Raw genomic sequence first — 17892 nt, 5'->3', positions numbered from 1 at the left:
AGAGTAAGAGCCAGGACTGCAACATGGAGTAAGAGCAGGAGTCCATCCTGTCTCGTCCCAGCTCCTCTTTTGGATCTCATCTGCTCACGGGTCCCTCCCTTGGCCAGCGTGAACGCAGGATACGTGTCCTGGGGCATCAGCTTGATATGTGGGATGTGGCTGATAATCCCTGGGAGGAGCCAATCCTACCGTCAGGAGAGGGAAGGGCTTTGCGGAGAAGGCCTGGGAATGTCTGTTGGGAACTGGAAGCTCAGGATGCGAATAAATATTTTTGCCTGAAGACGGGAAGCCCTGAAGAAATAACCTGGCTGTTGGTACCGGTTCGTTGCTTGTATTGCTGGTCTAGCGAGAGAGCGCTTAAAACTTCTCATAGTAAATGAGAAAAGATATCGATGGAGTATCTTCGTACGACTTGTCCCTGCGTTAAGGATTTGTATGTAGTAATAGGTGAAAGTCTGGACCTGTCGGGTTTTTTGGGAATACGAGGGACATTCCCGGTGTTGGGCTGTGACTACCTGCCGGTACAACCCTTCTTTACTGCCGTCAGAGCCCCTGGTCGGCTGCAGGCTCCTGGTTTCATGTGCAGCAAGTGTCCCAAAGCTGAACGTTTGATTTCCCACTCCTCCGAGAGTCCTAGACATCCTAAAGACCTGGGCTTCCAGACCCCAGGCATAACCAAAACACAGGGAACAGCTCAGGCTGGAGCATCAAATCACTCTGATGTGCTCAGTGCTCCTCTGGATCCCAGCCCGGCTGTCCGGCCAGCCCCGGAGGAAGGCACGGTGTCGGGAGGTGCATCCAGGAGGAGCTGGTGCAAGAGCTCTGCCTCTGCCCTAAACACTGGAGGTGTCAGCTCTCGCAGCGCTGCTCGTTTCCCAGTTGCTCGTGTCGGAGCCGTATTAGGATACACCCAGCTTCAGCGTGATAAGGTGAGCCTGGGCCGTTTCTGATAAACAGACTTTGGATTGGTGCTCTCCACCTCATCTGCAGGAAGCAGAGGGGTCACCCTCTATCCCTATCTCAAGCCAGCGAGCCGGAGAGAGCTCTTGGAGAAGAGGTTCCTCCTTTAAGACCCTTTCTGGAGAAGAAAATAAATACCCTGTTTCAAAAGAGCTTATGAGTCATGTGTACCCGCCCTCCTGAACCGGGGGTGCCTCCGGCGGAGGTGTCATGTGAAGGCTCAGCCTTGCCAAGCCTTTGGAAACCAAAGGGAAAACGTTCAGCTCCTGCGCGGACTTCACCTTGCCGGGGTGCCGCGTCGCGCTTGCCCCACGCCTCTGGCGCAATCCGATCTCAGCCCTGCGTGTCAGAGACCAGCCTGCCGGCCTGATCCTGTCTTTGCTCCCCCCAGGAGAAACGTCTTTTTTAGCAGAAGTGTAGAAACCCAGCAAAGTTCCTCAAACAGACAACAGGCAGAACTTACCGGTGGTGGTAGAAATTGCTCTTCCCTTGGTAAAGTCTCTGCTGTTCTGGAAACAGTTAAGCCCAGGGCTGCTGCAGCCTGAGTTTAGTTGTTTGGTGAGCTGGGGGAGTGATTGCAGGGAAGATTTGCATCAGTGCAGTCCCGATGCTTTGGAGATGGGGTGTGTGACAAGCAGGGGGGCTGGCTGGCTGCTCAGACCTTTACTTCTTTTTCACTAGCGCTTGAACTGCACCGCCACCCTTGTGTGCACTGAGGGGGAAACCCGGCCAGAGAGGCGTTGGCAGTCGGCGTAGGAAGCCACCGGCTCCGACACGAGCAACTGGGAAACGAGCAGCACTGCGAGAGCTGACACCTCCAGTGTTTAGGGCATCCTTCGGTGCCGCACGAAGGAAGAAATGAAGCTTAACCCCGGGCAGGAGGAGGAACACGTCTGAAAACAAAAAGAGGGGCTGTGAGGATTAGGCTGGGGACAATGAGTGCCAAGGGTGTGAACATGCTGGAACGTCCTGGGGTGGAGGGCACGAATGTCACTGGCAGGAGGCACAAAGCCGGTGTGTCCTTGGGAGCGGCGGTGGCAGTCATCCCCGTCCCCCCGTCCTGTCCCCCCCTCCTTGAGGCCGCTTGCAGGGCGATGGGAGATGTGCAGGGTGGTGTTCTGCAGCCACGCGGTACCTGCTGCTGCCGCAGAGCGAGGGGGTTGTGTCTGAGACCTGAGGCTGAAGGGGTGGGGGAACTGTGTGTCTTCAGCTTAGTCCTTACTTCCCTCTGCCAGAAAGGTGTTCTCAGCTTTGTGTTTGTCAGGCAGTTTCAGCTTTATAGGTTTTGCCTACTTATGTCCAAAAACCACAGCTTGGGTGCGTACTTTTTAAAGTGCTGTCTGGGCCATGTTTGCACAGATACTGAGTTAAAATGCAAATTCAGTTTTGCAAGTCTGTTCTCCTCTCCCTCTCCTCCCGATTTCCCTCAAAGTGCTTAGACAAGGGCTGGCAGCCCCGTGACTTAGAGCGCAACGTCCAGCCGCTGAAGATGCCTTCAGGGTTTACAGGTGGTTATGAACTTGTTTGCACTATCAAGACAAAACGCCAAAACCTCCTTAAAGGCCTCAGCCTCTCGTGCTTCTTAGCGGTTGCCCGAGGGGTGTTGAAGTCCTTTTGGTTCTTGCGTTGAGAGCGCTGTCGTGGATCCATCCTCCTGCTCACTGAGCAGTCCTTATGTCTCCGGGTTCCTCTTCACATAGTGACTTCTGAACCCTGGAGTGGAGGCCCTGTGTGGAAACCCATGGCTACCACACAGAATCCTCAACTAGAAACTGGAAATAACGAAGTTGTGGCTAGTTAAGAAGCTTTTAAAAATTAATTTATGATCTTTCTCATCCTTCTTTAGACTGTTTCTGGATCCCAGCCACTAGACAACTTGGGTATTTCTGCTGCGAATACTCCTGAATCCCATCCCGCCAAGCCCTGTGGAGCACCAAGACCTGTCAATGGAGTTATTAACACGTAAGCTGCTTGCATATTATGGGAAGGGTTGGATTTTTGTGATCTTGACAAGTCCCATTGGAAACCAGCCTGTAACATGCTGGTTGGTAGTAAGTTAACTGGGTTGGTAACAGTATAAATGTCTTTGAAAAAAAGCGTGGTAGTAGGTCGTGCTTGGAAACGTTTTGGAGGAGATTGCTTGCTTGAGGTTTTCTGCTGCATTGTTTTTCTGAAAATGGTATTAAACTGAGCTGTGTTTACATGAAGGAGCCCTACGGGCAGCCATGCGATGAGCGTGTTCAAGACTGGCTCTTCATGGGTGTTTTTAATGCACGTGCAGATGGTATGATTCAAAGGTACCGGTGCCCCGCTCGCAGTTATTTTGCAGAAGTGACCACTGGCCACCACCTGTAACCACTGGCCCAGTTTTCTAGCGATACCAAGGAACCCAAATCCCATTGGTTTGGGGAGTAAAACTTCCTAAATTCTTTGTTTCCCCAGGCTGGTTTTGTTGAGTAAGTCTTTAAGTGAGTAAATTAAAACAAGTGAAAGAAATTCTCCTGTGCTACAGGATGATTTCAAGGTTGAACCGCTTGAAAACCCTTGAACAGATGATGCTCTGGAGTTCTGGTGGTGCTAGAGAAGCGTTGCCAGCACCGCTGCACTTGCTTAGTATGAAGGTGTTGGTCAGCTAACTCATTGCTGCGGCCAAAACAGTGGGCTAAACCAGAGCCCTTGTTATCCCTGCAGCCTTTGAACTGCCAAGCCTTAGACCACAGGGCTTTCATGTTTTGTGTTTTTAGAAGTGAAACACTTGTAAAATATACGTGGAAAGGTTCCGTAGCTGAGGAGCGGCGCTGGTGTTTGGGAGGCGGCAGGGTGTAGTGATGCTGCGGTAGCGCGGGGTTTCTGCCTGTGGACGGGAAGGTCCTTTGTCGGTAGAACAGGAAGGTTGATGTTAACATTGCGCCTTTCTGTTGTCGCTGCTGAGAGCTGTTAGAGGTATAGTTCTCAAATATTAACCAGAACCAAGTTTGCATCGAGGTTAAATATTTTTTCTAGAAAATTACATGTTCTTGTGCTCTCTGCATTTAGACTCCTGAGAATCTGTTGTCTTAAGATGCCCTGAGCTGTAATTCTAGGGGAAGCTGGGTTCTAGGATTAAAGCTGTCCGGGTCTAGAGTGGCTCCTGGTCTTCCTCTGTGTCCAACTTTTAATGCTATTTTTTGTTCAGAACTTGCAAAGGTATTTTGTCAAAGGTTCAGCGGTGGGAGAGTATGGGAAGTGACCAAAATAAAAGCAAAAAATTAGAGTCGTCTTAATAAAAGCTATTGCCTCATGACACTGCAATGCTTTAAACTCAGCCTAAAGTGTTTGCTAAGGTCTGAATCCTGAACCTGGCTGGTACCACTGGGTAGTGTGGGACAGTTGAAGGACTAACCCTGTCTTTTGTGCTCTCTTCTCTCGTTGGGCAGTCTTCAGCCTGGCCTGGCAGAACATTCTCAGGGAGATGGCCAGGAAGCTGATGAGCTCTTGCATAAAAAGCAACGCCTGAACATGGTTTCTTCATCTTCGGATGGAACATGCGTAGCAGCTCGCACTCGCCCGGTACTGAGCTGTAAGAAGCGACGGCTGGTTCGACCCAGCAGCGTTATGCCGCTTTCCAAAAAGGTGAGTGCTCTTTGGTTTTCTGATGCAGCGTAGAGCTAAACCCTCCGCACCGCAGAGCGCGATGAGGTGCTGATGTGTTGCTCCAGTGTGTTTTTTGCTCTTTGCATGAAGACGTCTCCCTGCTCTGGGAATGTTTGTGGTTATTAAGAGAGGGAAGAAAATGAAGAGGAGGACAGTGAGGCTGTTGGAGAAGTAAAGGAGAAACAAAAGAGAGCTTTTAATTGGCTGAAGGTTTTTTATTAGCTATTAGGAGATGCTCAACTCTGTGTGGGTTTTCTTTTCTAAAACCAACCAGCCTGAGGTGAGCTTTGGGCGGAGCAGTTCAGTGTGGCACAGTCTGAACAGTCAGAGGAAGCTCTGAAGAGTCAAGAGTCAGGAGACCTTAACTCTGAGCACAGGAGTTCACACAGCCCTGGGAACTCGCTGCTACTCCCTCAAAGGAAAGCTGCAGTTTCCTGACCAGGCGTACGTGGGATGTCTTGCAAAAGCCTGCCGACGTGATAGCAGGTGGTGGGAAATCCTGGGCATAAGGACCTCTTTTTGTGCGTGCAGCTCTCATGATTGCAGAACCATAGATGGCAAAAGTCCACTTACCTTTGAGTCCAAGTGTTTCAGACTCTACCACAGGAGAATTTTTACTCTGCAGCTGCTGGAGTTTTAAAGAGAAACTCAAAAGCAACATTTTTCTGAGCAAACTAGATTCTCACTCAGCTGAGTTCACCTTAACTGATCACTCATTAGCATTTTTATCTGGAGTATTTCTGGTAGACCTCTGCAATGACTGCTTGCAAGATCTGCAGTGATTTGGAAGTTGATAAACTGCCCCGTGGGTGATGCTGACTTGAGCGCTCAGTGTTTGAAGAAGCGGCTGTTAATTCTGTGTCAGTTACTGACTGTAGCCATCACGTACATTTGATAAGCAGAGGTCGTTCAGGTGAGCAGTTCCAAAGAATGGAAGATGTCCCAGACAGCAGGGGATACCTGTGAACCCCTCTAGTTATTCCAGAGAAAGCTGATTGATGGCTCGGTCATGGTGCAGAGATACCACATCCAGTGACCACGCTCTCCCGTCTTGCACAGGGTGGTTGTGGCAGACCAGAAACTACAACTGGGATTGTTTGCTGTTGCAGTAGAGATCATCCATAACTGTGCCTCCTGTTCTACGCAACACGAATACAACGTCACTTGAAGTTTTTAAGTTAGGAGATGTCTTGTAGGAAGGAAAAGCAGCTTATTCTCCTTATTCTCTCGGAGGGTGAGGGGAGTGAGAGAGAGACTGCGTAGTCTGGTCCCGATCGGGGCTGAACCACGACAGTGGGTCTGTAGCCTGCATTGAGTTGGAAACAGGGCTGGTCTTGTGAAACAGGACAGGAAGGTCTCCTGCAGTCACTCACAGCGTCCTGGTGCCGCAGAGCAGACTGCTTTATCCTCACATCGTGCCGGACGATTTGTCTGAACCTCCTTAGGCAAGCTATTTGAGTGCTTAGCTAGTCTTGTTTTTCAAACAGCAGAACCAAACAAATCAAACTTTCTAATATAAGCTGCCTTGGCTGCCGCTTGAAGTCGTTACCAGTAGTCCTAGTTCTGGTGTGAACTGGTCAGCTCCCCTCATTGCTTCAGAAGCTCTCCTCGAGGTGTGAAAGTCGATGTGGTTATTCTTCCTGTGGACACCTCTACACTAAAAACGCCACAGGTCTTTCTGGTTTTGCTCGTAGGATGTATTTTTTGGGATGTTGTTATTTTTTTTGTTGTTTTCCTCTCCGTGTGGTGCACACATTTCTTGAAGTCTGTGCCTGGAACTGGGTGTAGCCCTCCAGCTCACACGTTGGCAATGCCGAGCAGAGTGGCAGGATTACCTCATGTGTCTTGCCCAGCCGTCCTGTTTGTAAAGCCCCGTGGGGTGTTAATTCTTAGCGGTGGTACGACACTGCTGATTCACGCTCATTTTCTGATCCAGAACAACCACCAGATCCTCCGGGCAGATCTGCTGCTCGGTTACCTCTTCCTCCTCGTCTCTGGTCACTGAAGCATCCGCTTGTTGCATTTGCCCTCAGTGAATTATATTTTATTTATTTTAGATCGTTTCTCTTCGTTTGTAACCCTAAGTGGGATTCCAGCTCTTCCATTCAAGGTGGTTGCAGCCCTTCCCAGCTCTAATGTTACTTGCTAAGGCTTAAAGGTGTTCTCTCTTCCGCCATTCAAGGCGTCAATGGAAATTATTTGAATGGTACCAGACTCAGAACAGACTTCTGGAGGATCTGGTTTGGTACGTCCTTCTGTTTTGATGGAGAATCATGGTTTGCTCTCTCTGTATGGGATTTACATGCAGTTGTGCATCCGCCTGCAGTGCTTTCGTACAAAATGAAAGCTGTATATAAAAGTCTAGAAATACGTGTATTGGAAGTCTGTCCTGGTTTAAGAAACAAGGTGGGGAAACGCCCTTTTTCACTCTGGAAAGAGGTCCCTGTAACCGTCAGCATACAGTGATGGCTCTCTGACCATTCTGAACTCAAAAAGGCTTTTTTTTTTCCTCTCTGACAACTGAATTGTGCTGCCTCATGGTTTTTGTAAATGAGCGTTCAACCTAGATGAAGGCTTTTAGTCAAATACAGTAGATGTTAAAGTGTCTGTGCTGGTGAGCAGTAGTTTTCAGGTGTCCTTTGATGAGTTGAGACTAAATTAACAAGGTGTTAAAAAAAAAATCAGCCTTTAAGATGTTTTTCATGAGCTGTCAAAGGGGAATGTGTGAAGAGAGCCTTTAAACACATTGACCTCTGATATGTTGAAATTATTCTCTCCCCGCTTTCCAGGTCCATCGTAATAGCCTGGCGCGATGTAGCTGTGACGTGAACCCCTCGTGTGCTCTGTGCGGCACGCGAAGCTCGACGACTCTGGAAATCCAGTATGATGCCCCTTTGCTGGAGCGCCTCTCCCAGCTGGACTCATGTATTCATCCTGTCCTGTCATTCCCGGACGGTAAGCACAGCACCCGCGGAGCTGCCGGGGTGTCGTCAGGCGGGGTGCTGAGGTGGGTTGCGAAGGGCTGCGCGGACGTGCTCCGCAGCCTGCCCACGTCCTGGGCTTCCAGAGGAAGTGCAGATCTGCTTGGGTACAGCCAAGCTGCTTCGTCTGCAAGTGTTTTTAGGAGCAGGGCAGTTACTGGAGGGGAAAACCTGACCTGGAGCCCCGCTCATGGTGAGGAAATCTGGAAATCTGTGCTCTGGGACCTGGCTCTCTGGCTGGTGTCTGCGTGGCTGTAAACCACTGGAGAGGTATTTGCTTCCGCAGAGTTTATTCATCTGTATAAAGTCATTTGTGGATCGGTTTAAGTCACAGGAAATTTTTTTGACCTTGTAAGGAATTGTAAATTATCTTCTATGGTTCAGAGGGTGCAGTAAGAAGAGGAGTTCCCGTTACGGCGCTGGTTTCCCAGTGTTACGGGTTAATCATCGTTAAGAGGAATAACTAACCAGCCCTGACTGTGGGGCATTCACAGATTTCATCTGTAGGGGCTTTTCCCAAGGGAAAATAAGTAGTTTCCAGAGTCCTTTGCTTCCTAAGCTGCCAAATTAGATACAAGTCTATTCTTCCACCAAAAACTATTGGCTTGCGTGAGACTACTGTCCACCTGTTGTCTTCTTCTTCTGATCACAGATGCAGGACCACAGATGATGGGAACTGGCACTTTTGTCAGGAGAGGCGGGCGGTAAATGGATCACAGCAGTTCCATTCCTCTCTAGGAGTGAGTGCCTGGCTGCTTGAGCTGTAAAACGCCGCTGGCGGTGCTGAGAGGAGGGCGCGTGTCCCTGCTGCTCCTGAGGGTGTAAAGTGGTTGGTCCGGGTTTAGACACTGGGTGAATGCGCGTGTGTTGGTTTAAATTCTGGCTTTGCACAAACGTCGTGTGACAGCAGGAAGCGCGAGCATCTGGGGACAGTTAATTGGCATCTTTCACTAGCACTGCAGTTAAAATGGTAAATTGGTGCAAATGATCTCCTCCCGTATTCACTTGGCTCGGCTGCAGCCAGCTCACGTGGCGAAAGATCCATTCTGGCTGCACGCGATTCAGAACTTTGTTTTTGAAATTACAGGGTGTCAAGCTGAAAAGCTGTGTACAGAAATACCCCTTCCCTTCCCCCCCACCCCCCAAGGCAGCGCCAGATGAGCTGTAATTACACGCTGATGTTTGATACAGTTCACTGGGGTTCCGTTTTGGGGACGGGGATCATTTTCTGTGGAAATACAAAGCCAGGTCACGTGTTCAGGTAGGGGAACTGCTCGGCCTGAAGTTAATCCGCACCGAGATGTCTGGGAGCATTAATGCAGGTTGCTGTGGGTGCTCCCGCGTCGTTGTTTGGGGGGCTCACCTGGAAAGGCAGCTGACCGGGCGATGGGCTCCGTTCGTATTCGCTGGCGGAGCTGGATGGAGCCTGGCCGCAGAGCCGGGAGCGTGTGCTGACTTTCGCTTGGAGCCCGTCTCTCCGGGGCTGCTCCAGAGCCAGCAGCCGGGATCTCCGGTGCTGTTTGCCAAGGGCAAAATTGCCAGGCACCGCAGGAGGAAAAAGATCCGTTTATTCTCCTGGCAAGAGCGGGGCGCAGGCGTAGCAGCTTTTAACCCCTTGCACTTGCGCTTCGTCAGCGCTTTGTCCCCTTCCATTTATTTTTTTTCTTTTTTTTTTTCCTGGTTGCTCTGATGTCTCGGTGGGGATTTTCAGATGATGTAATAACCTTGGTGGGGAGGAGGAGAGCCCGGGCTCTGGGCTCCTTGCGGTTGCCATCTGCCGGTCCCCGGGAGGCCTGCACCACTTGACCGAGGAGGAGGAGGAGGAGTGACTGTGTCACTTGCTGCAGAGACTCCAGTACCACCAGTGCTGCCAGCAGGACAGTGGCAAACCAGCAAATAACTCGTTTTCCGCTGACAATATTTTGTCCTGCCATTTTCCCCTCCTTCCACAGATGTGCAGGCTGCTGGGATGGGATGAATGTGCAGGAGAAAGCAAAAAATTAACAGAGAAGAGGCCATTTTCCTGAGGTCAGATGACTTCAACGCAGTGAAGAGTGTGGAGACACGGCCACCGTCTGTTCTTTGGGCCGAGTCTCCACAAACCAGCGGTGGCCCAGGAGCTGCCGCTGCGCTGTGGTAGCTCTTCCTTAGGAAGTGGATGGGGCTAAACCAGAGCTTTAACTGTTCAGGTACCTGAAATGCAGCAGTCCAGGCTTTTTCCTGAGAGTCACGTTCCCCGTTAACAACAGCCGACTCCAGCCCGTGCTCTGCCAGCTTCTCCGTCCTTTTTGCCTGGCCAGATCTGCTGGGGCTTTCCCGTCCCTGGAACTGGTGGGGAAATTTTGGGGAGGGGTTCGGATACCAGGCATTGAGGCTACCAACAGGGCTGGAATCTCTTCCGCTTGCCCTCTGAGATGACGCAGATGCAGTTTCCAAACCCCATGGCAGCTCCTGATAGCCTGTGCGGCCCTTCTGCAGCGCGAGGAGCTTTGTTCCTCGTGCCGGGCCTGGGAAGGTTCCTCTCTGACCAGGATTGCTTCAGAGTCCTTGTGGAAACGTTATGTGAGCTTGAGATGTGGGGGAGGGATGTTTGTGCTACTGGTGCTCACCTTAGGGCTTTTAACTTCCGGTTGCAGCAGCGTGAGCTCGCGTCGGGCTGCGTGTCCTGCTGGTCTGTACTGGGGGAGGAGAGCAGATGGGTGCCGTGTCGGAGCACAGATGCTGGTGTACAGTGATCTTAGGGTGCAGTTGGAGAAGATAAATCCATGTCTCAGTCGTTCTGTGGTTAGCCCTAAAGATTTGAATCCTTTTCCAAGCTAGGATTTTGGCCCTCCGACGTGTGAAATGGAGCTGGGCCTCGGAGGAGCCTTGGGCAGCAGTGGTTGGTGACCATACCTGAAGTCTGAAGCTGTGGGTGTGAAAGGCAGGCTGATCTGTGGGACTTCTGGGGCTGAAGTGGTTTGCTGCTCCTGTTCATGGGTTTTGTAGTCTACCCTAGCCTGTCTGCACAAGGAGTACACCGAATAACCGCAGTAGCGGTCTGTCGTTCGGCTCAGGTCAGGAGTGCCCGCCTGTGTGGGATCTGGGAGAAGCAAAGCTTGAGGAACGGGAGAAGAAGTCGTGTCTGCCAAATTTCACAGCAGTGCAGTACGCCTGTGCTCGTTGTGAGACGGCAGGATGAAATAGGGACGGGTACTCTGAATTTCCGTGATGCGCATAGAAACTTCGGAGTCGAATGCATCCGTTGCCCAGGTAATGACTTGTCCGCTTGCCGGCTCGCAGGTGGCTGCGCCGCCCAGCCCCTGCCTGGGGAGCTCCGGGCGAGCCGCGCCGCTTCTGCTCGTTGAGCCTCGGAAGCGCGCTCGCAGCTTGTGTTGGATGATTGAGGTGCGACAGCAGGCAGATTAACATCGTCCAGAACTTGGTTAGCTTTTGCCTTGACCTGAAATTGAGGATTTAAGCTGAATTTCTCTCTTCCAGCCTATCCCTCTGTAGATTTGCTGTGCTGAGATATTTCCCATTCTTGGAAGTCAGATCTGAGATAGCAGAACTGAGCGTGGCAGTGCACGAGGTACCGTCGGTGGTGAACGCGCATGGTTTTCCTGACAAAGACTTCCTTCTCCTGCCAGAGTACGCTTGGGCTGTGAATCCTGAAGGAATGTGCTTCTCTTACCGAGCTTCAGATCAGAAATATTAGGTCCTCCCTGACCATGAGGAAGGCGTAGGCAAGCCTAGGTTTTATAGCAAGTTGGTGCCTCTCTTCTTGTCAAGGACTGTTCTTACTGGGGCAACTGGGAGAGGATTGTGGTACAGCAGCTTTTTGGTGTGTAATTTAGTTAATTTGAGTGCTGTGTTTTGTATCCCTCTGCAGATGTGCCGATGAGCCTGCACTTCCAGAGCATGTTGAAATCTCAGTGGCAGAACAAACCCTACGAGAAGATGAAAGCTCCCAAAAAGCTCTCGCTCAAGCACAGAGCCCCCATGCCTACCAGCAGCCTGTCTGACCCTGCTCGCAAGGACCGCCACAAGCTGGTGAACTCATTCTTCACTGCAGCCAGTAAGTGTCCTCCCTGCCTCTGCCGCGGGCAGAAAGTTGCCTGGTTTTGTACCCAACAGCAGCGCGATCCGGGAGGAGAGAGGAGGAGGAGGAGGATGATTCCCTTCAACTTCAGCTCCTGGGGATGAGGCCAGGGCTGAAGGTGAAGCGTGTGCAGGTTGTGAGGTGCAGGCTGGTCTCCGTTCGTAGGGAGCTCTCCCCGATCAGTCTGAGGCTGCGCTCGCGCTGGCGTGGGCAGTACTGCGGCTCGTTCAGCTCTGAGCACGTCCCTCCAGCACCCTGATGGACCTGTCTGGGTTTGTGGAGCTGGTGAACTCTGCCCGAGTCTCCTGTGCCAACAGAAAGAGAGGTGAAAACAGGCGTTTCATAGCTCTTTCTCTGTTCCCCTCCTCAGAGCGCTCACATCAAAAAATCCAACCAGACAAGGCACACAGGCCGCCTTTAGACGATTTTACGGCCGTGTCCAAGGCCGAGAGAGCGCCAGAGCGCTCGCTTGTCCAGCCTCCTGCCTATGACAAAAAGCGATTGCGAGACTGCTCGTCTGAGAGGAGTGAAGGTAGGCTCCCACGGCCAGGTCTCTCGGGGGGAGCTTGGGCTTTGCTGCGTACCCAGCCTCATGCCCCCCTTCAGCCTCAGAGAAGGGGGAACGCACTGCTTCTGGGCCTTGTCGCCACCGCAGCAACGCCGTGTGTGCTCTAACTGCTTCTTCCCCCAGGGCCTCTCAGGCTGGCAGCCGCCGTTGGAAGGTGCTTCTCTTTCATGCAAAGTGCTCCTCAGCACTGGCCGTTTCTGGTGCACACAGTCCTTTTCTGTCCACCGCCACCTCCCTTTGGTTTATTTTTTGCTGATGCCGTTTTTCATTTTCTCCCACCCTCCTTGTGTAGTGTTGAAGCATCACACAGACGTCGGTGGCCCAAGCTACTTGTCAGCGGCTGCGACTCCCACACCTCACAGCCCCATAGCACGGCAACTGTCCACCTCCTCGGAAGGCTCCGCTCCCGCCAGCGCGAGTTCACAGGGCGCATCCAGCGCAGCCGTAAGTATCTGGTGCCTTTTTGGAGAGGTTTCTGAGCCCAGCTCCATCATGGAGTCTCAACTTCTGAGCAGTTTTGGCATCTTGGGCACGAGGATGCTCAGGGTGTGTCTCGTGCTGGGCCCGTTGATGGTAGGAGTGGTTTTTTAACTCTGACTCTGGGTCTGCTGAAGTTCTGGATCAACGGTGGCTGTGCGGAGAGCCAGGGTTCGCTGTCAGCTCAGTACCTGCTGGTAAATAATCCTGTCCTGGCTTTGCTCCACATCCAGGTTTTGGGGTTTGGAGCTGTCGGGGAATGCTGGGAAGAGCGGTGGAAGAGCCGAGCACCAGCAGTGTGCTGCTGCTGGTACAGCGGTGCTTCCACTGGGACAGCTTTCCCTGCGTGACCCTGGTGGCACTGGGCTGTATGCGGGGCTGGGCTGAGTCACGGGGCAGCGGTACATCAGTGGTGGCCGGGATCTTAACTGTCATCTGTATGCAAGCTTCAGCGGTGGCTTAACTCATACTGTCTTCTGAGACACGCCCGGCCTCCCAAAACGCTGAAGGGCCAGAGGATCTGGGACCTTTCTGAAGCCGTGTCCAAAAGCTGTCAGTGAGCAGGACCATCGCTCCCTCCCGCTGCGCTCCGGGACGGATCAGTGACACAGCTCCTTCGCCAGGCGTCGTCTGTCCTCCCAGCACCTGACCAGCGCTCACAGAAGCCCTTGATGAAAGGGCTGAATTCTGCTGAACTCCTGAGTGTCGCACTGAAGAACCTGGCCTCTAAGCACTCCCGTTAGCAGTTTGTGCCCCAGACTAAGCTTCTTGTGACCGAGGGATGACAGAGCAGATTGCCTCAAACCCTGATGGCAAAACCAGGGTGGTTAAGAGGCATCTGTCCACGTCAGAGCTGAGGACGCTGCTTCCAGCTCAAGCTTGGGTGCCTGTGCCCTTGCACTCACCCTTCTTCCAAGCTTGTTGCTGTGGAGATGCCAGGTTCCAGCTGGATTCCATCATCGCGAGGTTTGGTGTTTCGTCGTCCGTGAAGCACAGGTTCTCTGAAGAACCCGGCAAGCAGTAGTAGTTTGGCTTGAAGGTGCTAGGTGTCTCGGAGAAGAGGACAGCTCTTAGCAGCCCTGGTGTGTCAGAATGACACTTTCTTGTCCTTCGCATGCGGATCTTGGTTTTCTCTTGCTGCTTTTTTGGATACTCTTTCGCATATTCGTTCAGAAAAGCAAGATGAAGTGGCTTCAGCGAGCGAGTCCTGCAAGAGCATTGCAGGTGCCGGGCTCTGGGCTCCAGGGTCCAAGTCGTGCGTTGAAGTGCCGCAGTCTGGTGCGGGTTGGCATGTGCTCCCCAGCCGGCAGGTCAGGCCTGGCTGCTGCCAGGGGCACCACGCGGGGGTTTCCTTGCTGCCATGCCGGTAGCTGCCCACCCACTCCAGCTTCGCCCCGGGCTTTGGGTGCGGTGGTTCCTGCAGCGGGATTCCCGCGTGGTTTTGCGCTGCAAGCTGCAGGGATCCAGGGAGGCGGAGAAGCGGGGAAATTGCAGGTGACTCCGGTAGGAAGACGAGTCATTTGCGTATCAAGCTGATCCGTGAGGATTCGTGTCACTGTACCGGCGGTGCTGCTGTCCCAGGTTCGGGGGAGGTTTTTTGGATAGACAGAGGGTAGGAGCGCACCCAGCGTTCTGCCAGGTTTAGATAGATGAGTGTGGAGCTTGTTTCTGTTGTAGAAAATCTGTTCCAGGCAAGAGCGCGGTGCGGGTGGAAGCTGTTAGGCTCTTGGTACAGCTGTCAGAGCTCGAGGTGACCTCCTGTCCGACTGTCACGGTCACACGCAGCGGATCCAGGCCCTTGCAGGGGCGCAAGCAGAGGGACTGCTTCCAAACACGATGGCTCTTCCCTTTTTCCTGGTGTTCTCGCCACCTTCTTTACGTTGGCAGTAGGGAGCTGGATTATACGGGAGACTTTCCTTCTCGCGGGGCCAGTTTATCAGCCAAACCAGTCTCCCGAGCCGCCTGGCTGTGCGGTGGCTGGTGCCGGTGTGGGATGGTGGCTGGAGCTCAGCGGCCCGTGCTCACCTCGCTTCCGTGTCTGCAGGGCCACTGCAGCCCTCGCCCTTGTTCGTACCTTCCGAGCTGGGGATTTTGGGTTGGGAAGAGGACTTCCAGCAAGCAGTAGGTGAACTCCGTGCTGGTGCAAATTGCTGTTGGTTCTGGAGTTTCTGTGGGTCAAACCAGGCCGTTTCGTGTGAGGCCGTGTCCTTTTTCTGTCAGTGACTCGACGTGGCAAAACCTGCAGCCCTTCCTCACGTTGTTCTTGTCTTTGTGTTGCAGCAGCCGAGGAGGAGGAGAGGCGAAAGTTCATTCGATATTAACAACATTGTCATCCCCATGTCTGTCGCCGCCACGACTCGCGTGGAGAAGCTGCAGTACAAAGAGATCCTCACACCCAGGTACGTGCCTGGTCCCGGGCGCCGGTGGGGTTGTCGCATCCCAGGCTTTAAGTTCAGCCTGGCCTGGGGCTTTGGTCCCGGTCGCTGCCTATGCTGGTGAGGAAGGGAGCTTTCTTCTTCCTTGAAAGGAAGAAAAAGTTTGGAAAACTTCCGATCGTAGCGTTGATGGAGACTTGCTCCGTTAGGGAGTGTGTTGTCTGAGTGTCCCTCCTGCGTGAGAGTCAGCTGCCCTGCTCAGGGCTCTCTCTGCAATCTGAAGTCATCCTGGTTGTCCTCTGCTGCACGTGTTGAGCCAAAGGTGCTGGTGGATTCCCAGCTCTGCACGTGTCCGGGCTGGGTCGGTGTTCGGTGCAGGAGGAGGGCCGTTGCCTTGAGTCGCGTCGGCCAGGAGAGGCACTCCCGTGCCTGGGCCGTGGTGGGAGTCAGAAATTTCTCTGCCCTGGCTGAGGGCGAGGAGATGAGCTGCCGGCCTTTGGCTGTTCTTGGATTGCCGCCGTGGCTGAGGTCGGTTGCTGGTTTTCACACCTCAGTACTCGCTGGGACTGTGCCAACTTGCTGCAGCACTGGTGCAGCTTCTTCACCCGGACTGCCCGGTTTCCAGTCCTCTTTTTGACTCCCTGTTTTCCAGGTCTCTTTCCCAACTTACCTCTTGTCTTCCTCCTGGCCCTGCGCGCTCTTCCCAGGCCCGTTTCAGAGCAGAGGGGGAGCCTGCTGCCGAGCTAGAGGAAGAGGAGGAAATGCTGCAGCATCTGCTCTGCTTCCTCTGCCCTTGGCAGGCATCAGCTGTGCTGCCAGAGCAGCACCAGCAGCCAGGCAGAGAGGAAGGGCTGCGGTGGGAGGGTGCTGGTAGGGATTTGGTAGACAAATTTGGCCACTTGGCTTAAAACTGAGCCTAAGTATGTTGCTCGTTGTGGCAGGCCGGTGTTCTTCCTTTCACAAAAGACTGTTGGTGCGTGCGGGGCGAGTGCTGCTGCGCGTGGCTGTGCCTGTGGCTGACTGCTCTCTGATTTGTGCCTTGCAGCTGGCGTGAAGTGGATATCAGCGCTCTGAAGGCGAGCCCTGATGAGGACAATGAGGAGGTAAGAATTCTACTTCCCAAGTTAACGTGGGGTGAGATTGGTAGCAGCTGAACGGCGTCCGCGGAGGACGCTGGGAGCGGCACAGGGACCTCAGCAGGGAGGTGTGGAGTCTCTTCCTTTACGGCGCCAAAATGGCAGCACTGGCCTTGCAGAAACCAGCCCGGTGTAGGTTGCTTTTCAGGAAGGGCTTGAGAAGGCAGAAGTTGGATTAATTGGCTGAGTACGGCTGAACCTGAGGTCTCATTGCTGTCAGGAGACCTCTCTGGGTGGCAAGCTTTTTCTGGAATAGTCTGATGAAGAAACCATGGCCACTGACTTGGCTATAGTTATTATTTTAGCTAAACTGCTAGTGATGGTATTTCCTTAAACCCCCGTGTGAGCGCTTCCACTCTGGGATCAGTACTTGCCTTTGGTTTTTGGTTTTTAATCTCTTCCTAAGCGGTGCAGACTCAGTTTAACAAGGTGCTCTCTCTCTCTGCTAGCACGTGCCTCCCTCCGCGTATAACCATTTATTTAAGTTCATGCTGTAGCTGATGCTGCAAAACCTGCACGTAGGGGCGTGTTTGCTGTCTGAAAGCTCTGACCCTGCGCCCTTCCCTTTTCAGATCGAGGACCTGTCTGATTCCGCCTTCGCCGCTCGGCACGGCAAGTGTGAGGAGATGGAGCGGGCCCGGTGGCTTTGGAGCACGAGCGTGCCCCCGCAGCGGCGGGGCAGCAGGTACGCTTGGGTGCAGAGGTGATACGCTGGGTTTCCCTTGGCCGAGGTGGCGTTCCCAACGGAGCGGGATGCTGTTGGGAGCAGGTTGTGGAGGCTTCGTTAGACTGGCAGATCCATAAAAACAGTTAAAAGCTCGTGCTGGTGTTGGAAAGGTCGATCACCACCCACGGGAGCAGCTTGGGGAGCCCTCGTAGGAACGGGGCGTAGCCTTGCTTAGGTGGGGTGGGGTTCCACACCAGGTAAGTTGGGGACAACCAGCTCTTCCTGCAGCGTCTGGTTGGATTCTGCGTCCTCGAGCGCTGTCACCGCTCTGGCAGCGCGGAGGCTGGTGTGCCAGCTCGGGAGTCCAGAGCAAAGCAAAAGGGCTGAGGTGGGCGTCCTGCAGCGGGAGCGAGGAGCGGTGGTTGTTCTCAGCGTTACGCTGGCTGTCGCATCTCTGCTCGATTGCTTCAGCGGCGCCGTTTCTCCGTTCCGTGTGTGTACATGTCCCTGCCTTCCTCTGATGGCGTGACGCTCGATTCCCGTTCTGCGGTGTCTTTTTGTGAGTGGGTGTCCAAAACCACGCGGTTTCCAGCTGCTGATGTCGTCATCAACCTGCATAAGAGGAGATTTGCCGTTTTCCATTTGATTTCTGGTGCTTGCTTTGGTTCTGAGCCGCTGTGCGCCCGGGCAGAAACGCTTGCTGAGCTACAGCTGCGCGCAAACGTGCACCCAGTCGTCTTGGTCTGGTCCCAGTTTCGGCTTAGCCCTGTCAGCTCCCTGCGGTCCTGTGAGGTTGTTTCTGCAAGAACTTCTGCAGATGCAAAGGTGGCGTTGGTGAAACTGCGTTGGAGCTGCTGCTGCCCCATTTCATCTGCAGCTGCGCTCCCCGGTGCTGCTGGAGCGTGGGACGTGTTGGTGTTTCTTTGCAAACTTCTCCAGACAGTTTCTCACATCCGGTAGCGCTTCACCGTGACTTTGTTTCTCTGAAGGCCCTCTCGTAAGGACAAACTCATC

At 53.2% G+C, this 17892-nt stretch overlaps 1 protein-coding gene across 5 annotated transcripts in view; it reads left to right on the top strand.

Annotated features, from left to right (window-relative positions):
- Positions 1-17892, top strand: part of KANSL1 (KAT8 regulatory NSL complex subunit 1) — a 98725-nt gene that overhangs the window by 77131 nt on the left and 3702 nt on the right. For 4 of the 5 annotated variants that reach the window (XM_086767033.1, XM_086767034.1, XM_086767031.1 and 1 more), the window contains 9 exons: positions 2807-2922; positions 4377-4572; positions 7383-7548; positions 11446-11631; positions 12026-12187; positions 12516-12667; positions 14981-15099; positions 16121-16178; positions 16784-16896. In XM_086767033.1, coding sequence (XP_086623159.1) covers positions 2807-2922; positions 4377-4572; positions 7383-7548; positions 11446-11631; positions 12026-12187; positions 12516-12667; positions 14981-15099; positions 16121-16178; positions 16784-16896 — 1268 coding nt within the window. The remainder of the gene's footprint in view (positions 1-2806; positions 2923-4376; positions 4573-7382; positions 7549-11445; positions 11632-12025; positions 12188-12515; positions 12668-14980; positions 15100-16120; positions 16179-16783; positions 16897-17892) is intronic. The other variant, XM_086767035.1, reaches the window with a different exon arrangement.

Source organism: Chlamydotis macqueenii, chromosome 25, assembly GCF_036417535.1.
Source record: "Chlamydotis macqueenii isolate bChlMac1 chromosome 25, bChlMac1.mat, whole genome shotgun sequence".
NCBI lineage: Eukaryota > Metazoa > Chordata > Aves > Otidiformes > Otididae > Chlamydotis > Chlamydotis macqueenii.
The sequence above is the reverse complement of the archived record's forward strand: the minus strand, read 5'-3'. Positions and strand labels throughout refer to the sequence as shown.